We start from the raw sequence: 27,676 nt of genomic DNA, 5'->3' as shown, positions 1-27,676 counted from the left end.
TTCTAATAAATCAATTAGGGTTAGATACAGGTGGAAAACTGTTGACATTCTAATAATTTCGGGTTAGATACAGGTGGAATACCATTCACGTTATTATAAATTAGGGATAGATACAAGTGGAATACTGTTTACATTCTAATAAATTAGGGTTAGATGCAGGAGGAATACAGCTTACATTATTATAGATTAGGGTTAGATACAGGTGGAATACTGTTTACATTCTAATAAATTAAAGTTAGATACAGGTGGAATACTGTTTACATTCTAATAAATAAATTAGGGTTAGATACAGGTGGAATACCGTTCACATTATTATAAATTGGGTTTAGAAACAGGTGGAATACTGTTTACATTATGATAATTAGGGTTAGATACAGGTGGAATACTGTTTCCATTCTAATAAATGAATTAGGGTTAGATACACGTTGAATACTGTTTACATTCTAATAAATAAATTAGGGTTAGATACAGGTGGAATACTGTTTACATTATAATAAATGTGGGTTAGATACAAGTGGAATACTGTTTAAATTCTAATAAATAAATCAGGGTTAGATACAGGTGAAAAACTGTTGACATTCTCTTAAATTCGGGTTAGATACAGGTGTAATACCATATACATTATTACAAATTAGGGTTAGATACCGGTGGGATACTGTTTACATTATAATAAAATGGGGTTAGATACAGGTGATATACTGTTTACATTCTAATAAATAAATTAGGGTTAAACACAGGTGAAATACTGTTTACATTATGATAAAGTAAGGTTAGATACAGGTGGAATACTGTTTACATTCTAATAAATAAATTAGGGTTAGATACAGTTGGAATACTGTTACATTATAATAAATTAGTGTTAGATACAGGCGGAATACTGTTTACATGATAATATATTAGGGTTAGATACAGGTGGACCACTGTTTACATTATGATAAATTAGGGTTAGATACAGGTGGAATACTGTTTACATTATGATAAATTATGGTTATATACAGGTGGAAAACTGTTTACATTATAATAAATTAGGGTTAGATACAGGTGGACCACTGTTTACATTGTGATAAATTAGGGTCAGATACAGGTGGTATACTGTTTACATTATAATAAATTAGGGTTAGATACAGGTGATATACTGTTTACATTCTAATAAATAAATTAGGGTTAAACACAGGTGAAATACTGTTTACATTATAATAAATTAGGGTTAGATCCAGGTGGACCACTGTTTACATTATGATAAATTTGGTTAGATACAGTTGGAAAACTGTTTACATTCTAATAAATAAATTAGGGTTAGATACAGGTGGAATACTGTTTACATTATGATAAATTATGGTTAGATACAGGTGGAAAACTGTTTACATTATAATAAATTAGGGTTAGGTACAGGTGGAATTCTGTTTACATTATGATAAATTATGGTTAGATACAGGTGGAATACTGTTTACATTATAATAAATTAGGGTTAGATACAGGTGGACCACTGTTTACATTATGATAAATTATGGTTAGATACAGGTGGAATACTGTTTACATTATGATAAATTTGGTTAGATAGAAGTGGAATACTGCTTACATTATAATAAATAAATTAGTGTTAGATACAGGTGGAATACTGTTTACATTATAATAAATTATGGTTAGATCTTGGTGGAATACTGTTTACTTTAAAATAAATTGTGGTTAGATACAAATGGAATACTGTTTACATTATAATAAACTGCGGTTAGATACAGGTGGAATACTGTTTACTTTATAATGAATTAGGGTTAGATACAAATGGAATACTGTTACATTATAATAAATTTAGGTTAGATACAGGTGGAAAACTGTTTACATTATGATAAATTGGGGTTAGATACAGGTGGAGAAGTTTTTACATTATATTAAATAAGGTTAGATACAGGTGGAAAAGTGTTTACATTATAATAAATTGGGTTAGATACAGGTGGAGAAGTTTTTACATTATAATAAATAAGGTTAGATACAGGTGGAAAACTGGTTACATTATAATAAATTAGGGTTAGATGCAGGTGGAATACTGTTTACATTATAATAAACTGCGGTTAGATACAGGTGGAATACTGTTTACTTTATAATGAATTAGGGTTAGATGCAGGTGGAAAAGTGTTTACATTATAATAAATTGGGTTAGATACAGGTGGAAAACTGTTTACATTATAATAAATTAGGGTTAGATACAGGTGGAATACTGTTACATTATAATAAATTGGCGTTAAATACAGGTTGAATACTGTTTACATTATGATAAATGAGGGTTAGATACAGGTGGAAAACTGTTGACATAATAAATTCGGGTTAGATACAGGCGGAATACCGTTTACATTATTATAAATTAGTGTTAGATACAGGCAGAATACTGTTTAAATTTTTATAAATTAGGGTTATATACAGGTGGAATACTGTTAAGTTATAATAAATTGGGGTTAGATACAGGTGGAATACTGTTTACATTATAATAAATTAGAGTTATATACAGGTGGAATACTGTTAAATTATAATAAATTGGGGTTAGATACAGGTGGAATACTGTTTACATTATAATAAATAAATTAGGGTTTAGTACAACTAACCCTGAAACAATAAAAAAAAATACAACTAAATTTAAAGCCATAAAACATAATTCAAATAGAAAACGAAATAAGATAAAAAAAAATCAAGGAAATGAATGAAGTCAGTGTCTTAATACAACCCCAGTTCCAATGAAGTTGGGACATTGTGTAAAACGTAAATAAAAATAGAATACAATGATTTGCAAATCCTCCTCAACTTATATTCAGTTAAATACACCACAACGACAAGATGTTTAATGTTCAAAGTAATAAACTTTATCGTTTTTGTGCAAATATTTGCTCATTTTGAAATGGATGCCTGCAATGTTTCAAAGAAGCTGGGACAGTGGTATGTTTACCACTGTGTTACATCACCGTTTCTTTTAACAACACTCAATGGGCCTCATGTATCAACGTTGCGTACGGCGATATTTGAGCGTATATGGGGTGTACGCCAAAACGGCTGCGCTACTTGGCAATTATCAATGTGGTCGTTGGCGTACGCTGCGCTGAAAATATACACCAGGTCGAGAGGTGGCCTAAATTATACACCAAAATGAACCAGCGCTGGAATCCACATAGAAATGAAGATGATCAACATGAGAAACAGTGCCATTATACAAATCAATTAATCAATCAATTTCCTGATTATACTACATAATAATCAATACAAATCCCGCTGTTGCGGGATTGTTATGGAGCACGATCCGTGGTCACAGCGCTGACAGGAAGGAAAGCGCTACTCGCCTTTTCTCCAGACGTCGAGCCTGGAGCCAGAGCAGCGCTAAGCTTAACTTCATGTGGTTTGATCGTTTTAGACGATGAAATTGATAATAACAACTGTAGTTTCGTCATTCCCTTAATTCGCTCGTGCTGCAACCAGGTTTTGTCGTCTCCATTCGGTTGTCACAATAAAATAAATACAGAAATTCATTTAAAAAATAAAGAAATCTGACAGATTAGGTGTGTCTTATTAATTGAGCGAGCAAATATCCACGTCAAGAATTATTGACATGTGAATAGAGAATACAGTGGTCCCTCGCTATAACGCTGTTCACCTGTCGTGGCCTCAGAGTCTCGCGGAGTATTTAGTCCAATTTTGCATGCCTTTTTTTTTTTTACAGTGTTCTGTGTTCTGCATATCTGTTTATAAGAATCTTGTTGCCCAGAAGAGAAAAGAGCGCCAACAACTACCATAACTGTGTTTGTCACACGGAAACAAACACCTGCTGCAGCCAGATGTGAGTGGGAAAAGGCGCAGCGTCAGGACGCAGAGGAGCGATCTGTGACATACTGGTCAGTCACTATTAATAATTTCTTATGTGTCCGACCTCGTTCGTTGATCGTTAAAATTAATTCGTTAGTTCTAAATGCCATCATAATTATTTATAGGAAAACGTTCTATTTTTATTTTATTTATTTTTTTGATGCTTTGTAGGTGGAATTCTTTCCCATTCTTGCCTGATGTATGACTTCAGTTGTTCAACAGTCTGGGGTCTACATTGTCATATTTTGCACATTTTAATGTGTCACACATTTTCACTGGGCGACAGGTCTGGACTGCTGGCACGCCATTTTAGTGCCTGCACTCTTTTACTATCAAGCCATGCTGTTGTAACACGTGCAGAATGTGACTTGACATCGTCATGCTGAAATAAGCAGGGACGTCCCTGAAAAAGTCGTTGCTTGGATGGCAGTATGTGTTGCTCCAAAACCTTGATGTCCCTTTCAGCATCAGTTTTGAAAGTGAAAGTTCTCAATTCTAGACACCTGTATTGGTGTTCCCTGTGTACCAGAATTTAGAAAATATATTTTTCTCAATATTTTTGGTGTCTGTTTCGTGGCATATTGCAGTGTATTTTAGCAAAATGACCTTTTCTGACGGAATGTCTAATTCCCTAGTTCTTGTCTTTAATGAGCTCTCTCAGAGAAAATCTTGAGACAATGACCGACTCAGATGACCGACAGATTTTGATTAAATTTTCACCATATACCCTTCAAGTAGATTGATTGGGAAAGGCAAAGTTAGTTTTTCCCATCAGGAAAAATTTTACTTGAATTTTAGTCAGTTCAAAATTTGATGTCAAAATGGCCTCAGATATTGTTACATTACAAATATAGTAAAAATGGCCAACTTTGACATATCAGTTCTCAATGGGTAGATAGAAAAAATGACTTCTCATACAGGGTGCCAGTGACCTTCAAAAACCACTGTTCTGTGGCATATTTCCTTATATTTCTGTAATTGACACTTTTTGAATCCTACAGGTGAGCACTTTCAGGGCCAAATCTGGGTGAGCGGGAAATTTGATGTTTCTCATAAATCAGTCAATTTTCTGCTTATGCAAATAAGATGTGCTTTCCTATGTTTTCCAGCATGCAGAATCAGGGGCGTCGGACTGGGGGGTAAAAGGTACTATGTACCCAGGGCCCAGAGTATGGGGGGGCCCACAAAAAACTGGTATTAAATACATTTTTGTGTTGTGTGTTATTAATGTCCATACAATTCATGTTGTAAAAGAATATAATTAAAATGAATGTATAAATGTTGCAAAACATAATTCTGCTCTAACAATAATATTGAAAGACCTCTGAGGGCCCTTCCACCCCTGCACAGTTGTACAATGGTTTAGTCCAGGCCCGTACGCTGCCACACACACACACACACACACACACACACACACACACACACACACACACACACACACACACACACACACACGTCCCAAACGGGATCTGACAGACGAGGTGGTGTTGAGTAGTGCTGAAACAACTAATCGGTTTAATCGATTATTAAAATAGTTGTCAACTAATTTAGCCATCAATTAGTTGTTAAATAACTTTGTTTTACCGCAAATGTTTCGTTTCTTCCATATTAAATCAACCATTTCTGCAGCGCGGCTTTGCTTTGAACCTTGAACCAATCGAAGCAGTGATTCGCAGATCGAAGCAGTGCTTCAATCTGGTGTTTTGTTGATTCAGTGGTTTATTTTGCTTAATCTTAATTTTTCCCCACTAAAACCCCAAAGAGCATATGTCTGTGAGTAAAATTTACCTTTTTATGTTAATCTGACCTGTTATGGTCTTCTGAAACAGTTGATAGATGTATTTTAGAACTTAAAAACAGGACCGATGCTAATGCGTTAGCATGTCTATGGCGTTTTCAATGCTGAAGTTATACTTTAAGCTGTTGCAGCTGTCAGCACATTTGTTTTCTGTATAATAATTCATGGCTCAGTGTTTGTTGTCATAAAAGAGTCAAATGTATTACAAATTGTAATATTTTATTCATTTATTTGTATTTATATATCAATAATAATAATAATAATATAAACAACAACAATAATGGTAATAATAACTAATAATGCCACAATACAGTTTTAGAGAAACGGACAAAAACAATCTGATAAAACAAAACAGAAAATTTAAACCAACTAACAATGAACATAAATAAATATAGAAATAACTGTTTCCTGTGAACACCTAGTGACTCTTAAACCTTCACTTCATCCCTGTTTTATTAAGTTTAATGACAATTTGTTTTGGTCAAACCACATCTAAGTTGTGTTTTTACACAAGAAAAAAATAAAATGCAGTAAACTGCACATTTGTGTCTTTTTCATGAAAATATGTTTTTAAAGATCACATATTACACTTTCGTCAGGCCTTTAAAATAGTTTTGTGGACTCTTGCTGTAATATGTTGTCAGTGGTTGAAATAGTTGCTGTAGGCGTCTAAACCTGATAGAAATCTCTTTGTGGCGTGTCGGTGATGTATGTATGTGCAAAATAAAACAAAACACTACTCCAGGTATGTTTTTGAGGAGAATATAACATAACTTTGTTACAAGGTCAAACGTTGATGTTGCGTGAGCTTGAAAGTTAGCTATACTGAGTTGGGGGGTCTGGGGCAATTTAGTGCATTCCTGTGCATTTTAACAGACAGGAATGCACCAATTGCACCCAACTCAATATTGCTCCCCCAACTTTAAAAAGGGTTCTGGCTCCCAGGTGTGATCTAAGGTATACATGATTTAGACCTGGTTTGACTATGCATTAGAAATTTGGTGTTTGCGTTAATAAAAAAGAACATAACAATGTGTGTGTGTGTGGTGGGGGGGGGGGGGTGTCTTCAATATGGCTAGTACCTAGGGCCCAGAATTTGGTGCTACGCCCCTGTGCAGAATTGGTTTATACGGTTACGTTGGTGATTAGAAGTCAAGGTCATTGATGAAGGTCAAGGTCATTGTCAAATTTTACAATTTTTCACATATTGTTTGTGCTTAACAGGACATTTTAGCACCTGAAATGATAACATTTAGCTTGTGACTACATCACTTGATAGAATATATTGTTAGCATAAAGTTAATTGCTAACATGCACAGTTTTAAGTATCTTCACATTCCGTGAGGTTATCAAATCAAGCATTCTAAATGCAGAAGAAGCTGATGAAGAACTATTGTTAAATTTTTAATAACGAATATACATTTAGGACAGCAAATTTGGTCTGTCAAGTATGGCCTGAACCACTCAGGTGCTATGCCTCTGATGCCCACCCACTGCTCCAAGTGAGAGATCAGGATTTCATGGTTCACTCTATCAAATGGCACAGTTAAATCTAAAGGCACGAGGATAACACAGTCACCAGAGTCAGTAGCTGTAAAGATATCATTAAAAAGAGTTGACTTGGTGCTGTCCAGGGTTTGAAAAGCTCGTCAGAGTCTGACTCTCTACACCCAAAGCGATCAAAGGGAATAATGTGATTAACTATCAGGTGACAAAGTCAAACCTCTTTCTAAAATCAGTTTTAAGCAGAAAACAGGTGATAATTGGTGAGTCACTACTGATGCGTTGAAATAACGGAGGCGCAGTGAACGCAGCACCAGCAGCTCATCTGACTGTGGTGCTCTGATCGCTTCCTCTGTCTTTTATTCTGAAATAATGCTGAATTTATGTGGAAATGATTGTGAGATAATAGCCCTAATAGAAGAGACTTTGTTGATTTAAAAAAAAAAAAAAGAAAATTTTCAAAGACAGCAGGGGACGTCTCCATACGGACGGTCTGCGGTCCAATAGTCTTAAACAAAAGATGAGGCTTGTGACAGTTTAACAAGATACTGTCAGATAAACGTAGTCTTTTAGCATTTGTTTGATAATGTTGCCCTCAGTACCTTAGCTTTAAAAAAGACACCTGCAGGTTGTCCTTTTCCCACTTACATTCAGCTCTGTCATTCAGTTGAAGTACTAGCTGAATTGGTTTGATATCTTGAAGAAGCACAGTACGTTTTCAGATTGATAGAAATAGTTAAACGGTTGCTGTTACAGGTGCTGTATTTTTAAGTACTTTTGGGAACAGCATTTGTACTTTATCACTCTGGTATTGATTCTTTTATTTAAGTCAAAGCTCTCATTCCATGGATGGTTCAACCTCTTGAAAATAGCTCCTTTCCAGCGTTGCTTCGTCTTGACCCAGTTTTTTTCTGTAGTTTAATTCCACTTATAATTAAAGTGTCTGCCTGAGGAACAGAGTCTTTGTGATCGGTGCTCTGATCATCGTCTCTCACCTTCAGGTTTCCATTTTGGACATGATTGCATGCGGTGTCAGTTTCTCTCTTTCTAAGACATTACATGCCCTGTGGCTTTAGTTTTGGATGCTCCCTGAATCTCCACTGACACACACCATGTGTAACCATCATGATGGCTCTCTCATCTCCTCCCAGAAGGACCTTGGGGACAGGAGGCTCCCGCCGAGTGTGGCCTCTGAGGAGGAGCACGAGCGGGACACTGTGTCCTCCATGAGGGAATCGCACCTGGTCATTGAACGCAAGTGCTCCAGCATGACGGTCAGCTCCACGTCCAGTCTGGAGGCTGAGGTGGACTTCACCATCATCGCCGACCTCCACTCTGGTATGGAGGACTTCTCCAAGGAAATGTCTGAACTGGAAGAGAAGGGGCAACACCCAGAAGTCGGCCGGGATGACTTTGACGAGATGTCCAGGTTCTACTCTGCCTGCCTTATGGGCTCACACGACAAGTCTCCCACAGAGGAGAAGCTTCCACAGGAGGAACTGCATCAGGAGGTAGACAGTTAAATGTCTTCATCATTACCTCATCATCATCATCATCACTGCCTGCTTGGATTAATAATTTCTCACCTTTTTTTCATTATGACTTAATTTAGTTTGATTATCTTTGTGTTTTAGTTTCATTTGAAATGAAGGATTCTACCTTTAATGATCTCCAGTGTTCGGTCTAAAGTGCACAGCTAAAATAGTGTGTGTCCAGCTCTGCTTTACTATTGGTTTGTACATAATGTGAGTGTGGCGTAAGGCACAGGGGATCTAGTTAATCCTCGGTCCCACCGAATAATAAGCCATGAATAATGAGCCCACGCACGGGTGTGTTAGCGATTATTTGAAGAATGATCCACGTTTTAAGCTATGATGTATCTGCTACTAAGGCACCTCTATGTGCCTGTCTGTACCTCACATGTGCCAGGTGTCAACCTCTAGTGAACCAGGACCAACCTGTCATTTGAGCCCCGTCCAGCCTCGAATGGCTCGTGTCACTGCGTATGATCCATGTAGCGCCATGTTAATACGACATTGCTGCACGTTTAGGCACGGGTTTGGTCCAAACCTCCAGTCCTCACACACTTGGTCCCTTTAAAGTGTGTGTTTTCAATTCACAGCATCAATTCAAGATGTCACATTTTTTAAATGCAGTCCAAAAATAAATACTCCAGTACAGTCCAGCGGGTGTGCACCATGCACCAGGCTGCTGTTCACCTGTGTTTGAGTCATGAAATCCACCAGACCAGCTAGAACTGACAGGTTCGGTTCTAGCTGGACAGTCTATGTAGCTGGACAGTCGCCTCTGTGCTTCTTCTCACTGGCTTTATTCCTCTGCGGCTTATACAGTCATGACACTGTGATCCAACTTTTAACTTTGTGTTCATCTGTTAATGTCTGCAAAATCACTCTTTTGCTCGCGTGGGTTCTGTGTTCCTGGACAGTCGCCTCTATACTCCTTCTCACTGGTTTTATTTCTTCTGCGGCTTTAAACACACATTTGACACCGTGATCCAACTTTTAACTTTGTGTCTGTCCGTTATTGACTGCAAAATCACTCTTTTGCAAGCTGGTATTTTTCATAAATGCTCTTCTTGAGCGCGAGTCATTGCATCAGTGTGCACAGAGTGCACCTCATCTGATCCATTAACAAGATGATAAATCTATCATAAACATACTTATACGAGGTCTGTCAATAAAGTATAGGTCCTTTTTATTTTTTTCAAAAACTATATGGATTTCATTCATATGTTTTTACGTCAGACATGCTTGAACCCTCGTGTCCATGCGTGAGTTTTTCCACGCCTGTCGGTGATGTCATTTGCCTGTGAGCACTCCTTGTGGGAGGAGTCGTCCAGCCCCTCGTTGGAATTCCTTTGTCTGAGAAGTTGCTGAGAGACTGGCGCTTTGTTTGATCAAAATTTTTTCTAAACCTGTGAGGCACATCGAAGTGGACACGGTTCGAAAAATTAAGCTGGTTTTCAGTGAAAATTTTAACGGCTGATGAGAGATTTTGAGGTGATACTGTCGCTTTAAGGACTTCCTACGGTGCGAGACGTCGCGCAGCGCTCCCAGGCGCCGTCGTCAGCCTGTTTCAAGCTGAAAACCTCCACATTTCAGGCTCTATTGATCCAGGACGTCGTGAGAGAACAGAGAAGTTTCAGAAGAAGTCGGTTTCAGCATTTTATCAGGATATTCCACTGTTAAAGGAGATTTTTTTAATGAAAGACGTGCGGGGGATTGCAGCGTCGGCTCGCAGCCGCTGCGACGCTCCGCCACAGGAAAAACACCTCTGTTGGAAGCCTTAAGGACAAGTTGGAACATGTCCAGCTGTTAAACAATTTCTCATATACTCACTCCACTGAAAGCCATCAAAAGCCGCCTGGATTTTACAAATGGTTATCAACACGGAGGTGTTTTTCCTGTGCCGCCGCACCGCGCCGGCTGCGTCCCGTCTTTCATTAAAAAAATCTCCTTTAACAGTGGAATATCCGGATAAAATGCTGAAACCGACTTCTTCTGAAACTTCTCTGTTCTCTCACGACGTCCTGGATCAATAGAGCCTGAAATGTGGAGTTTTCAGCTTGAAACAGGCTGACGACGGCGCCTGGGAGCGCTGCGCGACATCTCGCACCGTGGGAAGTCCTTAAAGCGACAGAATCACCTCAAAATCTCTCATCAGCCGTTAAAATTTTCACCGAAAACCAGCTTAATTTTTCGAACCGTGTCCACTTCGATGTGCCTCACAGGTTTAGAAAAAATTTTGATCAAACAAAGTGCCAGTCTCTCAGCAACTTCTCAGACAAAGGAATTCCGATGAGGGGCTGGACGACTCCTCCCACAAGGAGTGCTCACAGGCGAATGACGTCACCGACAGGCGTGGAAAAACTCACACATGCACACGAGGGTTCAAGCATGTCCTGACGTAAAAACATATGAATGAAATCCATATAGTTTTTGAAAAAAATAAAAAGGACCTATACTTTATTGACAGCCCTCGTACTCTCCCAATGAGTGCTGGGATAGATTCCAGCTCCTCATGACCCTTCACTGGAATATGCAAGTTCAGCAAATGGCTGGATGGAAGGCATATTTAGTAAACGAAAAACAAGAATTTGGTGCACAACATTTAAGTTATTTTGGGTTTTACGAAACTGAGGTGGGTCAAAAAATATACTCAAGGTTATATGCACATATGTAAAACATAGTTAATTTAGTTGAACATCCCTTAGTTCCACCTTGACAGGGCACAAAGTCATCGACAAGCTTCTGGCAGAATTTTTGTTAGTTATTTGAAGACTCTTCTTGGAGATCAATTAAATTTTTTATTTGGTTTCTTGGCACTAATTCAACAGTCCAGATGTTTTGACAGGGCTGAGGTCAGTATTTTGGAAAGATTTTTCTGAAGATTTCTGAGGGTATCCACCTCCTCAATTATTCCATCTACTTTGTGCAGTACACCAATACCAGCAAAACGGGCGCAGAGCATGATGCTTCCACCACCATGCTAACAGTTGGCCAGTGTTCTTGGGTAAAGTGCTTCACCCATACTTATCCAAACATATCACTAACATTGTGCAATGTCTCATCCGAGCATAACACCTTCCTCACAAACTGATCAGCTCCAACTTTAGTAGAGCTTGAAGATGTTAATTTTGGAGCAGCTTGTTCTTTCATGGAAGGCAGGCCTCTTAGTGATGTAGAAGCAGTTTGACTGTAGACAGTGACACTGGTGTTCCAGCATCTTCCAGTTGATTCTGTGCCTTGGTGGCTGCTGGGTTTTTCCTGACCATCCAAGTCAGTTTCGTCTTAGTTGGGTTGTCATCCAGATCCTTGATGAAGTCACTCCACTCCAAATAACTTGTACGTAGATACATTCATTTGATGTTACCATGGTTTTTGGTTTCCTGTTTCTTCAGCTTGGTAAATCTTTGTAAAAACTGTGTAATTGTTAGAATGGCCTAAGCAGTGGGTTACCCCTTTGAGTCTGGTCTGCTTGAGGTTTCTTCCTTGAGGGAGCTTTTCCTTGCCACTGTCACCTGTCTTTGCTGTAGGGGTTGGTAAAGTTAGACCTTACTTGTGTGAGTGCCTTGAGATAGCTGTTCGGCACTATATAAATGAAATAAATTAATTCATTTGAATGGTTGATCTTGGATTCTGCATTTGGTTAAAAATGGCACCAATAAACATTCCTTACAACCTGTAGTTCTACCATCATCTTTCTAAGACCTGCACTGAGCTTGTGTTTTCTTCCTGCAGTTAATTTAATGTCTTATTTTTCTTTCATGTCTGCACAGTCATTTGATTGCTCTCATCAAGAACACAATAAAATGTAGACACTTTCTGGATTTAGATGCTTTCTGAAAATTACGTGCTGCTCTGACACACGATGTGGTATTTCCTGCATCCTCAGAGTGTTTGCTATTAATATTTCTGTATGTTTGACTTGAGAGTTGTTTGTGTTTCACAGCCTCCTGTGGCAAAAAAAGACCCGAGTGCCGTAAGTGTAGCCCACATGCTGAAGAGAGGCGACACCAAGACGGACATACACACCAATGAGTCAGAGGTCCACCCAGTGCCATGGACACATCTCAAAGGTACAACAATAACACAGCCATGGCCACGTGATTAGGTACACCTCTTCAATGAATCTCTTTAAAGCAAACATCAGCCAGTCACTTAGGCAGAACTGTTAAACCAGTTGTGTCCAAAGACATTCCAGAAAGGGCCAAGTGGGGCCAGGTTTATGCAGCCACTGACTCCAGCAGGTGATTTCACTGATGATTTCATCCCATCTGCTCAAAGTGAAGTTAATCAGTGAAATCACCTGCTGGAGTCAGTGGTTGCAAAGAAAACCTGCACTCTCTTGCCTTTCTGGTATGTCTTTGGACACCATTGGTCTAAACTATGGCAACATGTGTGTTGACATGTTAAAACAAGTGAAAAGCAAAGATTGAATCTGTGCACTTCAAATTCATCTGTCAAACATTTTTTTAGTGCAAGGGTCAGTAATTCGATGCAGGTTGCTCCCCCTAGTCAAGACCAGAATACATTTACAGCTGGGAGGACTGATCTCCAACGCTCACTGGATCGGTTCGCAGCCGAGTGTGAAGCAGCTGGGATGAGGATCAGCACCTCTAAATCTGAGGCCACGGTTCTCACCAGGAAACCAATGGATTGCCTACTCCAGGTAGGGAATACGGCCTTGCCCCAGGTGAAGGAGTTCAAGTACCTCGGGGTCTTGTTCACGAGTGAGGGGACGATGGAGCGTGAAAATGGCCGGAAAATCGGCGCAGCAGGGGTAGTATTGCATTCGCTCTACTGTACTGTTGTGATGAAAAGGGAGCTGACCCAAAAGGCGAAGCTCTCCATTTATTGGTTATTCTTCGTTCCTACTGTCATCTATGGTCATGACCGAAAGAACTAGATTGTGGGTACAAGCGGCCGAAGCGGGTAAAAGCTTCCTCAGGAGGGTGGCTGGTGTCTCCTTTAGAGATAGGGTGAGAAGTTCGGTCATCTGTGGGGAGCTCGGAGTAGAGTCACTGTTCCTTTGCTTTGAAAGGAGCCAGCTGAGGTGGTTCGGGCATCTGGTAAGGATGCCTCCTGGGCATCTCCCTAGGGAGGTGTTCCAGGCACGTCCATCTGGGAGGAGACCCCGGGGAAGACTCAGTACGAGGTGGAGAGATTATATCTCCACACTGGCCTACTAAAGTTTGGAGCTGATCCCCCAGTCAGAGGTGGTCAGTGTGGCACAGGAAACGAAGTCTGGGGTCCCCTCCTGGAGCTGTTGCCCCTGCGACCCAAACCCGGAAAGGCTGGTTGAAGATGAATGAATGAAAGGACTGATACAGTACAGATGATGTATCATATCCAAGGATGCAGACAAACAGCATGAGCAGGATTTGAACCCAGGGGCCTCATGTACAAAAATTTGCGTGGATTTCCTACTGAAACATGGCATACGCTAAAACCCAGAAAATGTCGTACGCACAAAAAAAGTCAGATAAATCAAAGTGTGCGTACGCATGGATCCAAGCATGTTCCGTTTGTACATCTCAGTCAATGGGAATTGAGTGCACATGCAGAAGTACCAAACTCCTCCCTGTTCATGCCTGCATTTAAATATGCAAATTTATTTCAGTAGGCCCTGGGACCTTGGATTCCCCTCTCTGTCCAATCACTCAAATGAACAGAGGTAAGAAAAAGAATTTTAGCCAATTGAGCTAGGGATACTAGTAAACCATGAAAACTGTGCTGTTGCCAGGAAGCCCAGTGTGGATCCTCAGCGTATTGCACTGTGGGCTGGCCACAGTTCTGCGCAGAACTCCAGTAACACTGGCCTTGGTAAATGAAATTGGTTTATGAGCTAATTATTGTTATTTGCAAGTAAATATCTTGCGTCAGATGGCATCATTTGCATTTGTACCATGCAAATGATGGAACAATGTTAACAACTGTAACAGCCATTTTTATGCATCGCTTTGCGCATGCTTTTACATCCACCCATATAACTGCAAACACAGGGGTGTGCTAATTGTTCAGAAGTGTGTCTCTGATGTGCACATCACTCTGACTTCTTTTCACATTAATAACAGTTTCCCAGCATCACCTCTAAGGTGCCCTGACACTTGCATGACTTTGATCCTCGCATTGCATGCACTCTGCCGGGCAGGAGATTAAACCCTTTGTAAACCATTGTAAATAGTGCGCGGCTTTGTGCAAGTCAGCAAAGAACATTTTGAAATGTTCAAAATCTTCATCACGTATTAATTATTCATATTAATATGTTCATGTGATTCATATTAATAATTCATGTGAACATTGCGCAAACAATTTCAAAAACACTGCGTGAGTGCGAGTGATTGCATCAGCGCACCACATCACAGCGCAGCTCATATGATCAATTATGAGATGTTAATCTATCATAACATAGTTTTACAGCTCCTCATAAGAAGATGCAACTGTTTTACCAAACCATTACAATAAAAACATTACAAATAGTGACCTTTTAGATGATTCCAAATGCAATCTGCACCTCATTAAGTGCACAAGAGAGAGAAAAAGATGCAGATGAAACAGTCCTCTGTGATTTCGAATGCGATTAGAGGTGTTTTCATCAGCCAAATTCTGAGAGAAAATGATTAATCTGCTACAAAATAATTATTTTATATAAAACAGGCATCCAGTGAACAAAGTGCAGCATCCAGGTGACCAAAGCATGGCATCCAGCTGGGAACACAGCGGGTGGGATTGTCACAAACAAAGTGCTTGCAAGTGCGTGGATCAAGTCATGCAAGTGTCAGGGCATCTAAGTGTCGCCAGAGGAACAATAGCTATAGAAACGTGTGTACACCCAGCCATGAACATGGAGTGGGAGACTGTACATTTCCACAGTCATTTCATTTTTGATACATCTGAACATTAGCGTGGAGGTGGGACACACGCCACGTTTTTGTGCGTATGCAGCCTTTGTACATGAGGCCCTTGGTCGACATGTCTGAACATTGCTTGAGATATTTGGTTCTTGTTAGTTTGTGATCTAATGCACAATGGCGAGAGTAATTGGCAAATGGATTCCATTTATACAGCAGTTTTCCATCTTAATCACAAGCTCAAAGCGTTACAGTGATGCCTCACATTCACTTTCCAGAGACTATATGACAATAATATGCAGTAATATATTTTTTTTTTTTTGCCAGCTTGCACTCGGCCGAGACGGACGCATTTTTCTCTCTCTCCCTCCCTCCTTATCTTTCCTGCTTCTGTGGCGTGTTGTCTGTGAGGCTGCAGCTTTGCTCTTCTGGAAAACAACAAAAATGGATCTGTTAAAGTGGTCTCTGAACGCAGTTGACACTCTTTTTTCTACAAGACATTCGGGGGTGGAGGACCCGACCTGTCCTTGCCGGACGCATGTGATGGGTTACGTGATGGACTCGTGGAGGAGATGCAGGTCATGTGCCTTTACACGCTGTCTGTGGAGGATATCGATGATGTGTATATATTTGGCTCAGTGGTGACCAGCTTTCTGCTGTGTGGAGCGGGCATAGCGCTGGTTTACCAGAAACTCAAGAACGGTTGAAGCAGCTATAATTGGCCCATCCAGGCCTGCCCCACATGATTGATTCGATTGGAAGGGCAGTGTCAGCTCAATCTGCGGGTGGTTAACCGCGTGTTGGATACCATCTCTGGAAAGATAGCAGCGCTGGAAAACCGCTTTGACCGTTACAGTAAGACCGCATCCTTTCTACATTCAGATGTATTGAGAGCCACTCTGTTCTCCAGACTGTGGAATCTTTCAGGCGTCTGCTAATCTGGACATTCATTTGGCTTCCCAAAAACACAGCTGCACTTCAAGGCCGCTGCGATAAAAACCTCCTGAAGGAAGGGCAACATTAAGCCTCGCTCCCAGTCTCTCCCTCCCTCAGCTTCTCCAGCTCTGACGTTGACTGTGGACAGTGAACTGTTCAGGGCTGAGCCCCTCCTCCTTCCAGATGGATGAACAAGGCCGTTGATGGCCGGGTATTCTGATAAACTGGACTTTCAAATCTCAGTTGTTGTCTTTCGTCTCCTGTCTGTGTGTGTGATCATTGTTTTTTGTGCTGATGTTTTTTTTTTTCCCTGCATTGCTGCTGTGTAATGCAGCAGCTATGAAGGTTTTTCTGTCCCACGTTTTTACCTTGTGTGTGCTTTTATATGTGTTCATGTATCACTTTACTGCCTCTACTGGTGGTTGGCTCTCACTGCGGTATTGTATCAATTCTGTTCCGGAGCACAGCGGTGTTTTGCTGTATCTGTTAGCTGTTTAATCTGTGCAGTTAGATTGATCTAGTTAACTAGATAACGATTTGTTTCACAGTGTAATCTTCACGTGCCTTAACTAAAGCACTCCCTCTGCTGAATCACCTCTAAATTATTTACACATTATTCACTTTGTGTGTTTTAGGAATCTGCTAGCTTAGCGCAGCTACTAGCTCTTAGCCGGTTTAGCATGGCGGCTTCTCCTGTCTCTCCCGCACTTTTCTGCTCTGGGTGTGAAATGTTTAGTTATTCCTCGGCCTCCTTTAGCAGTAATGGTACTTGTAATAAGTGTAGCTTATTCGTAGCTTTGGAGGCCAGGCTGGGCAATTGGAGACTCGGCTCCGCACCTTGGAAAATCCTACAGCTAGCCAGGCCCCTGTAGTCGGTGCGGACCAAGGTAGCTTAGCGGCCGTTAGTTCCCCTCCGGCAGATCCCGAGCAGCCGGGAAAGCAGGCCGACTGGGTGACTGTGAGGAGGAAGCGTAGTTCTAAACAGAAGCCCCGTGTACACCGCCAACCCGTTCACATTTCTAACCGTTTTTCCTCACTCGGCGACACACCCGCCGAGGAACAAACTCTGGTTATTGGCGACTCTGTTTGAGAAATGTGAAGTTAGCGACACCAGCAACCATAGTCAATTGTCTTCCGGGGGCCAGAGCAGCGACATTGAAGGAAATTTGAAACTGCTGGCTAGGCTAAGCGTAAATTTGGTAAGATTGTAATTCACGTCGGCAGTAATGACACCCGGTTACGCCAATCGGAGGTCACTAAAATTAACATTGAATCGGCGTGTAACTTTGCAAAAACAATGTCGGACTCTGTAGTTTTCTCTGGGCCCCTCCCCAATCAGACCGGAGTGACATGTTTAGCCGCATGTCTCCTTGAATTGCTGGCTTGTCTGAGTGGTGTCCAAAAAGAGGTGGGCTTCATAGATAATTGGGCAAAGCTTCTGGGGAAAACCTGGTCTTGTTAGGAGAGACGGCATCCATCCCACTTTGGATGGAGCAGCTCTCATTTCTAGAAATCTGGCCAATTTCTTAAATCCTCCAAACCGTGACTATCCAGGGTTGGGACCAGGAAGCAGAGTTGTAGTCTTACACACCTCTCTGCAGCTTCTCTCCCCCTGCCATCCCCTCATTACCCCATCCCCGTAGAGACGGTGCCTGCTCCCAGACCACCAATAACCAGCAAAAATCTATTTAAGCATAAAAATTCAAAAAGAAAAAATAATATAGCACCTTCAACTGCACCACAGACTAAAACAGTTAAATGTGGTCTATTAAACATTAGATCTGTCTCTTTCTAAGTCCCTGTTAGTAAATATATAATAATTGATCAACATATTGATTTATTCTGTCTTACAGAAACCTGGTTACAGCAGGATGAATATGTTAGTTTAAATGAGTCAACACCCCCGAGTCATGCTAACTGTCAGAACGCTCGTAGCACGGCCGAGGCGGAGGATTAGCAGCAATCTTCCACTCTATCTTATTAATTAATCAAAAACCCAGACAGAGCTTTAATTCATTTGAAAGCTTGACTCTTAGTCTTGTCCATCCAAATTGGAAGTCCCAAAAACCAGTGTTTATTTGTTGTTATCTATCGTCCACCTGGTCATTACTGTGAGTTTCTCTGTGAATTTCGGACCTTTTGTCTGACTTAGTGCTTAGCTCAGATAAGATAATTATAGTGGGCGATTTTAACGTCCACACAGATGCTGAGAATGACAGCCTCAACACTGCATTTAATCTATTGTTAGACTCGATTGGCTTTGCTCAAAATGTAAATGAGTCCACCCGCCACTTTAATCATACCTTAGATCTTGTTCTGACTTATGGTATGGAAAACTGAAGACTTAACAGTATTCCCTGAAAACCCCCTTCTGTCTGATCATTTCTTAATAACATTTACATTTACTCTGATGGACTACCCAGCAGTGGGGAATAAGTTTAATTACAGTAGAAGTCCTTTCAAAAAGCCCTGTAACTAGGTTTAAGGATATGATTCCTTCTTTATGTTCTCCAATGCCATATTACCAACACAGGGCAGAGTAGCTACCTAAACTGTGTGAGTGAGATAGATTATCTCGTCAATAGTTTTATATCCTCTTTGAGGACAACTTTGGATGCTGTAGCTCCTCTGAAAAAGAGAACCTTAAATCAGAAGTGCCTGACTCCGTGGTATAACTCACAAACTCGCAGCTTAAAGCAGATAACCCGTAAGTTGGAGAGGAAATGGCGTCTCACTAATTTAGATCTTCACTTAGCCTGGAAAAAGAGTCTGTTGCTCTATAAAAAAAAGCCCTCCGTAAAGCTAGGACATCTTACTACTCATCACTAATTGAAGAAAATAAGAACAACCCCAGGTTTCTTTTCAGCACTGTAGCCAGGCTGACAAAGAGTCAGAGCTCTATTGAGCCGAGTATTCCTTTAACTTTACTAGTAATGACTTCATGACTTTCTTTGCTAATAAAATTTTAACTATTAGAGAAAAATTACTCATAACCATCCCAAAGACATATCATTCTCTTTGGCTGCTTTCAGTGATGCCGGTATTTGGTTAGACTCTTTCTCTCTGATTGTTCTGTCTGAGTTATTTTCATTAGTTACTTCATCCAAACCATCAACATGTCTATTAGACCCCATTCCTACCAGGCTGCTCAAGGAAGCCCTACATTAATTAATGCTTCGGTCTTAAATATGATCAATCTGTCTTTATTAGTTGGCTATGTACCACAGGCTTTTAAGGTGGCAGTAATTAAACCATTACTTAAAAAGCCATCACTTGACCCAGCTATCTTAGCTAATTATAGGCCAATCTCCAACCTTCCTTTTCTCTCAAAAATTCTTGAAAGGGTAGTTTAAAAACAGCTAACTGATCATCTGCAGAGGAATGGGTCTATTTGAAGAGTTCAGTCAGGTTAGAATTCATCATAGTACAGAAACAGCATTAGTGAAGGTTACAAATGATCTTCATATGGCCTCAGACAGTGGACTCATCTCTGTACTTGTTCTGTAGACCTCAGTGCTGCTTTGATACTGTTGAACATAAAATTTATACAGAGATTAGAGCATGCTATAGGTATTAAAGCGGTTGAATCATATTTATCTAATAGATTACAATTTGTTCATGTAAATGGGGAATCTTCTTCACAGACTAAGGTTATTATGGAGTTCCACAAGGTTCTGTGCTAGGACCCAATTTTATTACTTTATACATGCTTCCCTTAGGCAGTATTATTAGACAGCATGCTTAATTTTCATTGTTAAGCAGATGATACCCAGCTTTATCTTTCCATGAAGCCAGAGGACACACACCAATTAGCTAAACTGCAGGACTGTCTTACAGACATAAAGACATGAATGACCTCTAATTTCCTGCTTTTAACTCAGATAAAACTGAAGTTATTGTACTTGGCCCCACAAATCTTAGAAACATGGTGTCTAACCAGATCCTTACTCTGGATGGCATACCCTGCCCTCTAGTAATACTGTGAGAAATCTTGGAGTCATTTTTGATCAGGATATGTCATTCAATGCGCATATTAAACAAATATGTAGGACTGCTTTTTTGCATTTGCGCAATATCTCTAAAATTAGAAAGGTCTTGTCTCAGAGTGATGCTGAAAAAGTAATTCATGCATTTATTTTCCTCTAGGCTGGACTATTGTAATTCATTATTATCAGGTTGTCCTAAAAGTTTCCCTGAAAAGCCTTCAGTTAATTCAAAATGCTGCAGCTAGAGTACTGACAGGGACTAGAAGGAGAGAGCATATTTCACCCATATTGGCTTCTCTTCATTGGCTTCCTGTTAATTCTAGAATAGAATTTAAAATTCTTCTTCTTACTTATAAGGTTTTGAATAATCAGGTCCCATCTTATCTTAGGGACCTCATAGTACCATATCACCCCAATAGAGCGCTTCGCTCTCAGACTGCAGGCTTACTTGTAGTTCCTAGGGTTTTTAAGAGTAGAATGGGAGGCAGAGCCTTCAGCTTTCAGGCTCCTGTCCTCTGGAACCAGCTCCCAATTCAGATCAGGGAGACCAGACACCCTCTCTACTTTTAAGATTAGGCTTAAAACTTTCCTTTTTGCTAAGCTTATAGTTAGGGCTGGATCAGGTGACCCCTGAAACCATCCCTAGTTATGCTGCTATAGACTTAGACTGCTGGGGGGTTCCCATGATGCACTGTTTCTTTCTCTTTTTGCTCTGTATGCACCACTCTGCATCTTAATCATAGTGATGATCTCTGCTCCCTCCACAGCATGTCTTTTCCTGATTCTCTCCCTCAGCCCCAACAGTCCCAGCAGAAGACTGCCCTCCCTGAGCCTGGTTCTGCTGAGGTTTCTTCCTGTTAAAAGGGAGTTTTCCTTCCCACTGTCGCCCAAGTGCTTGCTCACAGGGGGTTGTTTTGACCGTTGGGGTTTTTTCCGTAATTATGTATGCTTTGCCTTGCAATATAAAGTGCCTTGGGGCAACTGTTTGTTGTGATTTGGCGCTATATAAATCAAATTGATTTGATTTGATTTGATTTATGTAGCGGGCCGGCTCATGTGTGTTGTGTGTGTGTTGTCTGTAAGAGCCGGTCATGGTTGCTCAGCCCTGCGGTTGACCTAGGCAGGGAAGTACATCTGGAGCTCGCCCCCGGGTGCCTAAAGACGACTTCTGCTCCTAACTGGCAATTAGGATGGGTTAAATGCAGTAGACACATTTAATTGTGCAAGGAACATGTTCCTATGTGCATATGACAATAAAATTCTTTTGAATCCTTTGAATCCTTTGAATATAGCTCCTCCTTTGCTCAGATGTGTACTCTCCGCGTCAGATGAAGAGTTTGTCTTCATGGTTAGACTAGCAGTTGCAAGGTACGGACAAGGATGAAGGGCAGCAGCCACTGCTGCGGGGGAGGCAAAGCAAGCAGGTATGGGAGGAGTTTGGAGCAACCATGGAGAAGGACTTTCAGTCGGCACCAAGGTTTTTCTTTCCGACCATGGGGCACCTTAGGAGGGGAAAACGGAGAACCATCCAAGCTATCTACAGTAAGGATGGGACTCTGTTGACCTCAACTGAGGATTGTAATCTGGCGCTGGGACGGAAGACTTTGAGGAACTCCTGCATCAGACCGGAGCACCCTCTGTAGTAGGGGCAGAGCTGGAAGCTGACTGGAGGATTTTCGTCAATTTCCCTGGTGGAATTCACTAAGGTAGTCAAACAAGGACACAGTGGCAATGCCCTGGGGGGTGATGAGATGTCGTCCAGAAATGCTGAAGGCTCTGGGTGTGGAGGGATTGTCTTGGATGAGACTTGTCTTCAACATTGCATTGAGGTCTGGGACAATGCCTAAGGAGTGCCAAACTGGGGTGGTGGTCCCATGTTTAAAAAGGGGGACCAGAGAGTGTGTGCCAACTACAGGGCTATCACACTACTCAGCCTCCCTAGTAAAGGACCCGAACCCTCCTTTCCAGGATGCTGGAAAGGATAGTTTGGCCAATCATCAAACTTCTGATTGAAGGGGAACAATGCGGGTTCCATCCTGGTCGTGGAACAACCGACCAGCTCTTCACTCTCACAAGGATCATGGAGGGTGCCTGGGAGTATGCCCATCCATTCTACATGTGTTTTGTGGACTTGGAGAAGGTACATGATCGGGTACCCCGGGAGATACTGTGGGAGGTGCTGCAGGAGTATGGAGTGAGGGGGTCCCTTCTCAGGGCCATCCAATCTCTGTTTTCACAAAGCGAGAGCTGTGTTCTGGTGCTCGGCAGTAAGTCAGACTCATTTCCTCCGCCAGGGCTGTGCCTTGTCACCAATCCTGTTTGTGATATTAATGGACAGGATATCGAGGCATAGTCGGGGGGGAGGAGGGTTTCCAGTTTGGTAGGCTCAGAGTCTCATCACTGCTTTTTGCAGATGATGTGGTCCTGTTGGCTTCATTGGCCGGTGACCTCCAACACTCACAGAATCGATTCACAGCTGAGTGTGTAGCGGCTGGAATGAGGATCAGCACCTCTAAATCTGAGGCCATGGTTCTCAGCAGGGAAGCGATGGATTGCCTATTACAGGTAGGGAATACGGCCTTGCCCCGTGCGCATGCGTGAGTTTCTTCACGCCTGTCGGTTGCGACAAAAAACTCCTGTAACAGTGGAATGTGCCGTTAATTTCCAAAGTAAACGCTTTGTTGATCCGGGACGTCGTCTGACTACCACAGAAATGGCAGAGGAGTTTGACATCAGCACTTTTTCGGCATGAAAAGACGTGCGGAGGAATTCGCGTGTCGGGACGGAGGCACAGGGCACAGAACAAAAAGCAACGCCGTGATGAAGCCTCACAGGACATGTTATGGCATGTCCAGCTCATCCACAATTTCTTGGATAGTCACACGACTGAAAAGCCACCGAAAGCCGTCTGAATGTTCCGAATGGTGCAAGAGCTGGGCATGTTAGGGCTTGTCCTGTGAGACCAACACGGAGGTGCTTTTGTCCCGCGCCATGAGCGGCTCCGTGGCAAATTTCTCTGCTCCTCTTTCCATTACAAAAACTCCTGTAACAGTGGAATGTGCGAAAAAGTGCTGCGTCCAGCTGTCTTGCCATTTCTCTGGTAGTCAGATGACGTCCCGGATCAACAAAGCGTTAACTTTGGAAATGATCTGGTCGTTTGAGCCTGTCGATTGCCGCTCGGTGCGCGGCGCGCCTCAGCCACTGTGGGCCGTCTTTAATCCAGTTGTAATTGTCCTTAATCTGTGTGATCCCATAAACTCTTCACCGAAAGCCATCTGAATTTTCCAAATGGTTTCCACCTGGCTGTCTCTCACACTTTCTGAAAAAATTTTGATGAAGCAAAGCGGCAGTCGATCAGCCAATTTCCTGACAATGAAAATCTGACGAGGGGGCTGGACCACTCCTCCCACAAGGCGTGCTCACAGGCGAACGACGCAACCGACAGGCGTGAAAAAACTCACGGATGCGCACGAAGGTTCAAGCTTGGCTGATGCAATCACACGATTCAAATCCATATAGTTTTTGCAAAAAATAAAAAGGTCCTTTACTTTTCTAACAGACCTCGTATATATGATGATTTTACAAACCAGTCACGAAAGGTCATTCTGTACATGATCTTTAGGAAGAGGTCAATGACCTTTCGTGACTGCACTGCTTTGGAACATCAAACTGATAAACAGAACATTAAAACTTTTTGTCCTATCTTAAATTGTAATATTTGTCTTTGTAGTAAGCTGCAAAATAATCACAGGCATTTACCTCCCTGTGTACCATAAGGTCAATAGTGACCTTCACATTTGTGACCCAATTTCACTTCTGGAAAATCACAATGGACTCTGCTGCTATTGTAGGCACACCATGAGGGATCAACTGCTCTGAACATTTTCCAAAATGTACATGGTAATGTGTGGTAACTGCTTTCACTGAGTAGCAAAGAAATAGACTAGTTCAGAAGGGCTTTTGATAATTACTTCATAGCTACACTAAAGTCTTTCACAATAGTAGAAATAAGAATGACCTCATCAAAATGGGTCTGTGATTTTCATTCTGCTGTAGTACTGTGGATATTTCCTCTAGTACTCTTCATATGTAAATAAGTATACTAGTATTAAGGCTTTGTTATTTTTGTGCAGTAAATAGCTGGTGTATATGACATACAGGGTGGGCCAATAAAATTGTACCACTTTTGATCGTACACACGTTTTTGAAATGAGAACTTATTCGAAAGTTTTCTTTACAGACTTGTAACAGAAGCACCAAATTAACATTTGATACCAAAGGTTTCCCACTTTGTCTGTTGTTTTCCGCACAGTTCAATAATCGATGACGTGTTCAATCCACGCTCCTCTTCTTGGATTACAAAACATTTTATTGGTCCGCCCTGTATATCATTGTACGTACACTCAACAAAAATATAAACGCAACACTTTTGGTTTTGCTCCCATTTTGTATGAGATGAACTCAAAGATCTAAATCTTTTTCCACATACACAATATCACCATTTCCCTCAAATATTGTTCACAAACCAGTCTAAATCTTTGATAGTGAGCACTTCTCCTTTGCTGAGATAATCCATCCACCTCACAGGTGTGCCATATCAAGATGCTGATTAGACACCATGATTAGTGCACAGGTGTGCCTTAGACTGCCCACAATAAAAGGCCACTCTGAAAGGTGCAGTTTTGTTTTATTGGGGGGGATACCAGTCAGTATCTGGTGTGACCACCATTTGCCTCATGCAGTGCAACACATCTCCTTTGCATAGAGTTGATCAGGTTGTCAATTGTGGCCTGTGGAATGTTGGTCCTCTTCAATGGCTGTGCGAAGTTGCTGGATATGGCAGGAACTGGTACACGCTGTCGTATACGCCGGTCCAGAGCATCCCAAACATGCTCAATGGGTGACATGTCTGGTGTGTATGCCGGCCATGCAAGAACTGGGACATTTTCAGCTTCCAAGAATTGTGTACAGATCCTTGCAACATGGGGCCGTGCATTATCCTGCTGCAACATGAGGTGATGTTCTTGGATGTATGGCACAACAATGGGCCTCAGGATCTCGTCACGGTATCTCTGTGCATCCAAAATGCCATCAATAAAATGCACCTGTGTTCTTTGTCCATAACAGATGCCTGCCCATACCATAACCCCACCGCCACCATGGGCCACTCGATCCACAACATTGACATCAGAAAACTGCTCACCCACACGACGCCACACACGCTGTCTGCCATCTGCCTGAACAGTGTGAACTGGGATTCATCCATGAAGAGAACACCTCTCCAACGTGCCAAACGCCAGCGAATGTGAGCATTTGCCCACTCAAGTCGGTTATGATGACGAACTGGAGTCAGGTCGAGACCCCGATGAGGACGACGAGCATGCAGATGAGTCCCTGAGACGGTTTCTGACAGTTTGTGCAGAAATTCTTTGGTTATGCAAACCGATTGTTTCAGCAGCTGTCCGAGTGGCTGGTCTCAGACGATCTTGGAGGTGAACATGCTGGATGTGGAGGTCCTGGGCTGGTGTGGTTACACGTGGTCTGTGGTTGTGAGGCTGGTTGGATGTACTGCCAAATTCTCTGAAACGCCTTTGGAGACGTCTTATGGTAGAGAAATGAACATTCAATACACGAGCAACAGCTCTGGTTGACATTCCTGCTGTCAGCATGCCAATTGCACGCTCCCTCAAATCTTGCGACATCTGTGGCGTTGTGCTGTGTGATAAAACTGCACCTTTCAGAGTGGCCTTTTATTGTGGGCAGTCTAAGGCACACCTGTGCACTAATCATGGTGTCTAATCAGCATCTTGATATGGCACACCTGTGAGGTGGGATGGATATCTCAGCAAAGGAGAAGTGCTCACTATCACAGATTTAGACTGGTTTGTGAACAATATTTGAGGGAAATGGTGATATTGTGTATGTGGAAAAAGTTTTAGATCTTTGAGTTCATCTCATACAAAATGGGAGCAAAACCAAAAGTGTTGCGTTTATATTTTTGTTGAGTGTATATATACATAAGTCTTTCACAATAGTAGAAATGAGAAATGACCTAGTCAAAATGGGTTTATGACTTTCATTCTGCTGTAGTACTGTGGATATTTCCCTCCAGTACTGTACATATGTAAATATATATATTGGTCGTTCAGTTTTGTTAATATGTACTTATATAGTGAATAGCTGGTGGTATAATATGTACCATTCTCATATTCAAATTGCTGTTGCATCACTCACTCACTTGCTCACTCATGTCAACAAGATGTCCTGCAAGAAGGTTTGGATGAAAACGGGAACAGCAAAGAAACTGAAGTACATCCCCATTCACGGATGAGCAGCAAGTCTTGGAGATGATGTACTCAGTGTACTTCCAGCATTTCATGCTATCACAGGTTGTGACACCACATCATTTGTAGCTGGTCACAGCAACAAATCCTGCTTTAAGACAGTCAAGGAGTGTTACAACCTACTGTCAAAACTTAGCAAAGGGAATCCTTGCAAAGTCTGCAAAGTCTTTAAGACTTCATTTCGTCAGACAGAACACGGGTAACGTTCTTTGCTCAGACACATTTACTGGAACCTTACCTCCAACTCATGATGCCCTGTCTTTTCACATACAGACAGCACATTACCAAGCATCTGTGTGGAACCAAGCAGACCAACAGCAGCCTGTGCTGCCTCCGCCACAGACCATGGGATGGAACATTGAGAGTGCTGCCAGTACTGACCTCAGTACCTTCTGTACCACAAAGGCGTGTCAGTTTGGTCGATGTACAGCTCATTTCATATTTGTTAATTGTTCATGCAAGAAAAACAAGCGTCAATGCACCGCCACATGTAGTTGCTGTGCATCTGTATGTGGAATCAGCACACCCAACTTGACAAAATAAGACAAGGGTTAAAGTTCTCTGTCACCATGACAGATTTCCGTCATTTCGAAAATTTAACCACATACACGCGCGCAGGTTGTGTCATGCGTGTTTTGGGGCCGAAATATGACATTCTCACTGTCAAAGCAACATCCCATTCTCCGCTAATCAAAACAGCTGCAATATCAGCGTGGACTGCGGAGGAAGGGACTGCGTGACTTTTCACTCCTCTCCGTTGTTTACTGCTTGCCATGAGCCACGCTCCTTCTCTCCCTTTCCACTGGACAGGGAGAGAAAGAGAGATTTTTATCAGTCGGACCTGCGGCCCGGAGGACCGACGTCCAGCTAACAGACGGTGGCAGCAGCAGAG

General features: G+C 41.7%; 1 protein-coding gene across 1 annotated transcript in view; it reads left to right on the top strand.

Annotated features, from left to right (window-relative positions):
- Positions 1–27,676, top strand: part of LOC117507847 (band 4.1-like protein 1) — a 374,283-nt gene that overhangs the window by 287,159 nt on the left and 59,448 nt on the right. Inside the window, exons 19-20 of the mRNA XM_034167630.1 lie at positions 8,296–8,655; positions 12,617–12,743. Of these exons, the coding sequence (XP_034023521.1) occupies positions 8,296–8,655; positions 12,617–12,743 (487 nt within the window). The remainder of the gene's footprint in view (positions 1–8,295; positions 8,656–12,616; positions 12,744–27,676) is intronic.

This window comes from Thalassophryne amazonica, chromosome 3 (genome assembly GCF_902500255.1).
Source record: "Thalassophryne amazonica chromosome 3, fThaAma1.1, whole genome shotgun sequence".
Taxonomy (NCBI): domain Eukaryota; kingdom Metazoa; phylum Chordata; class Actinopteri; order Batrachoidiformes; family Batrachoididae; genus Thalassophryne; species Thalassophryne amazonica.
The sequence above is the reverse complement of the archived record's forward strand: the minus strand, read 5'-3'. Positions and strand labels throughout refer to the sequence as shown.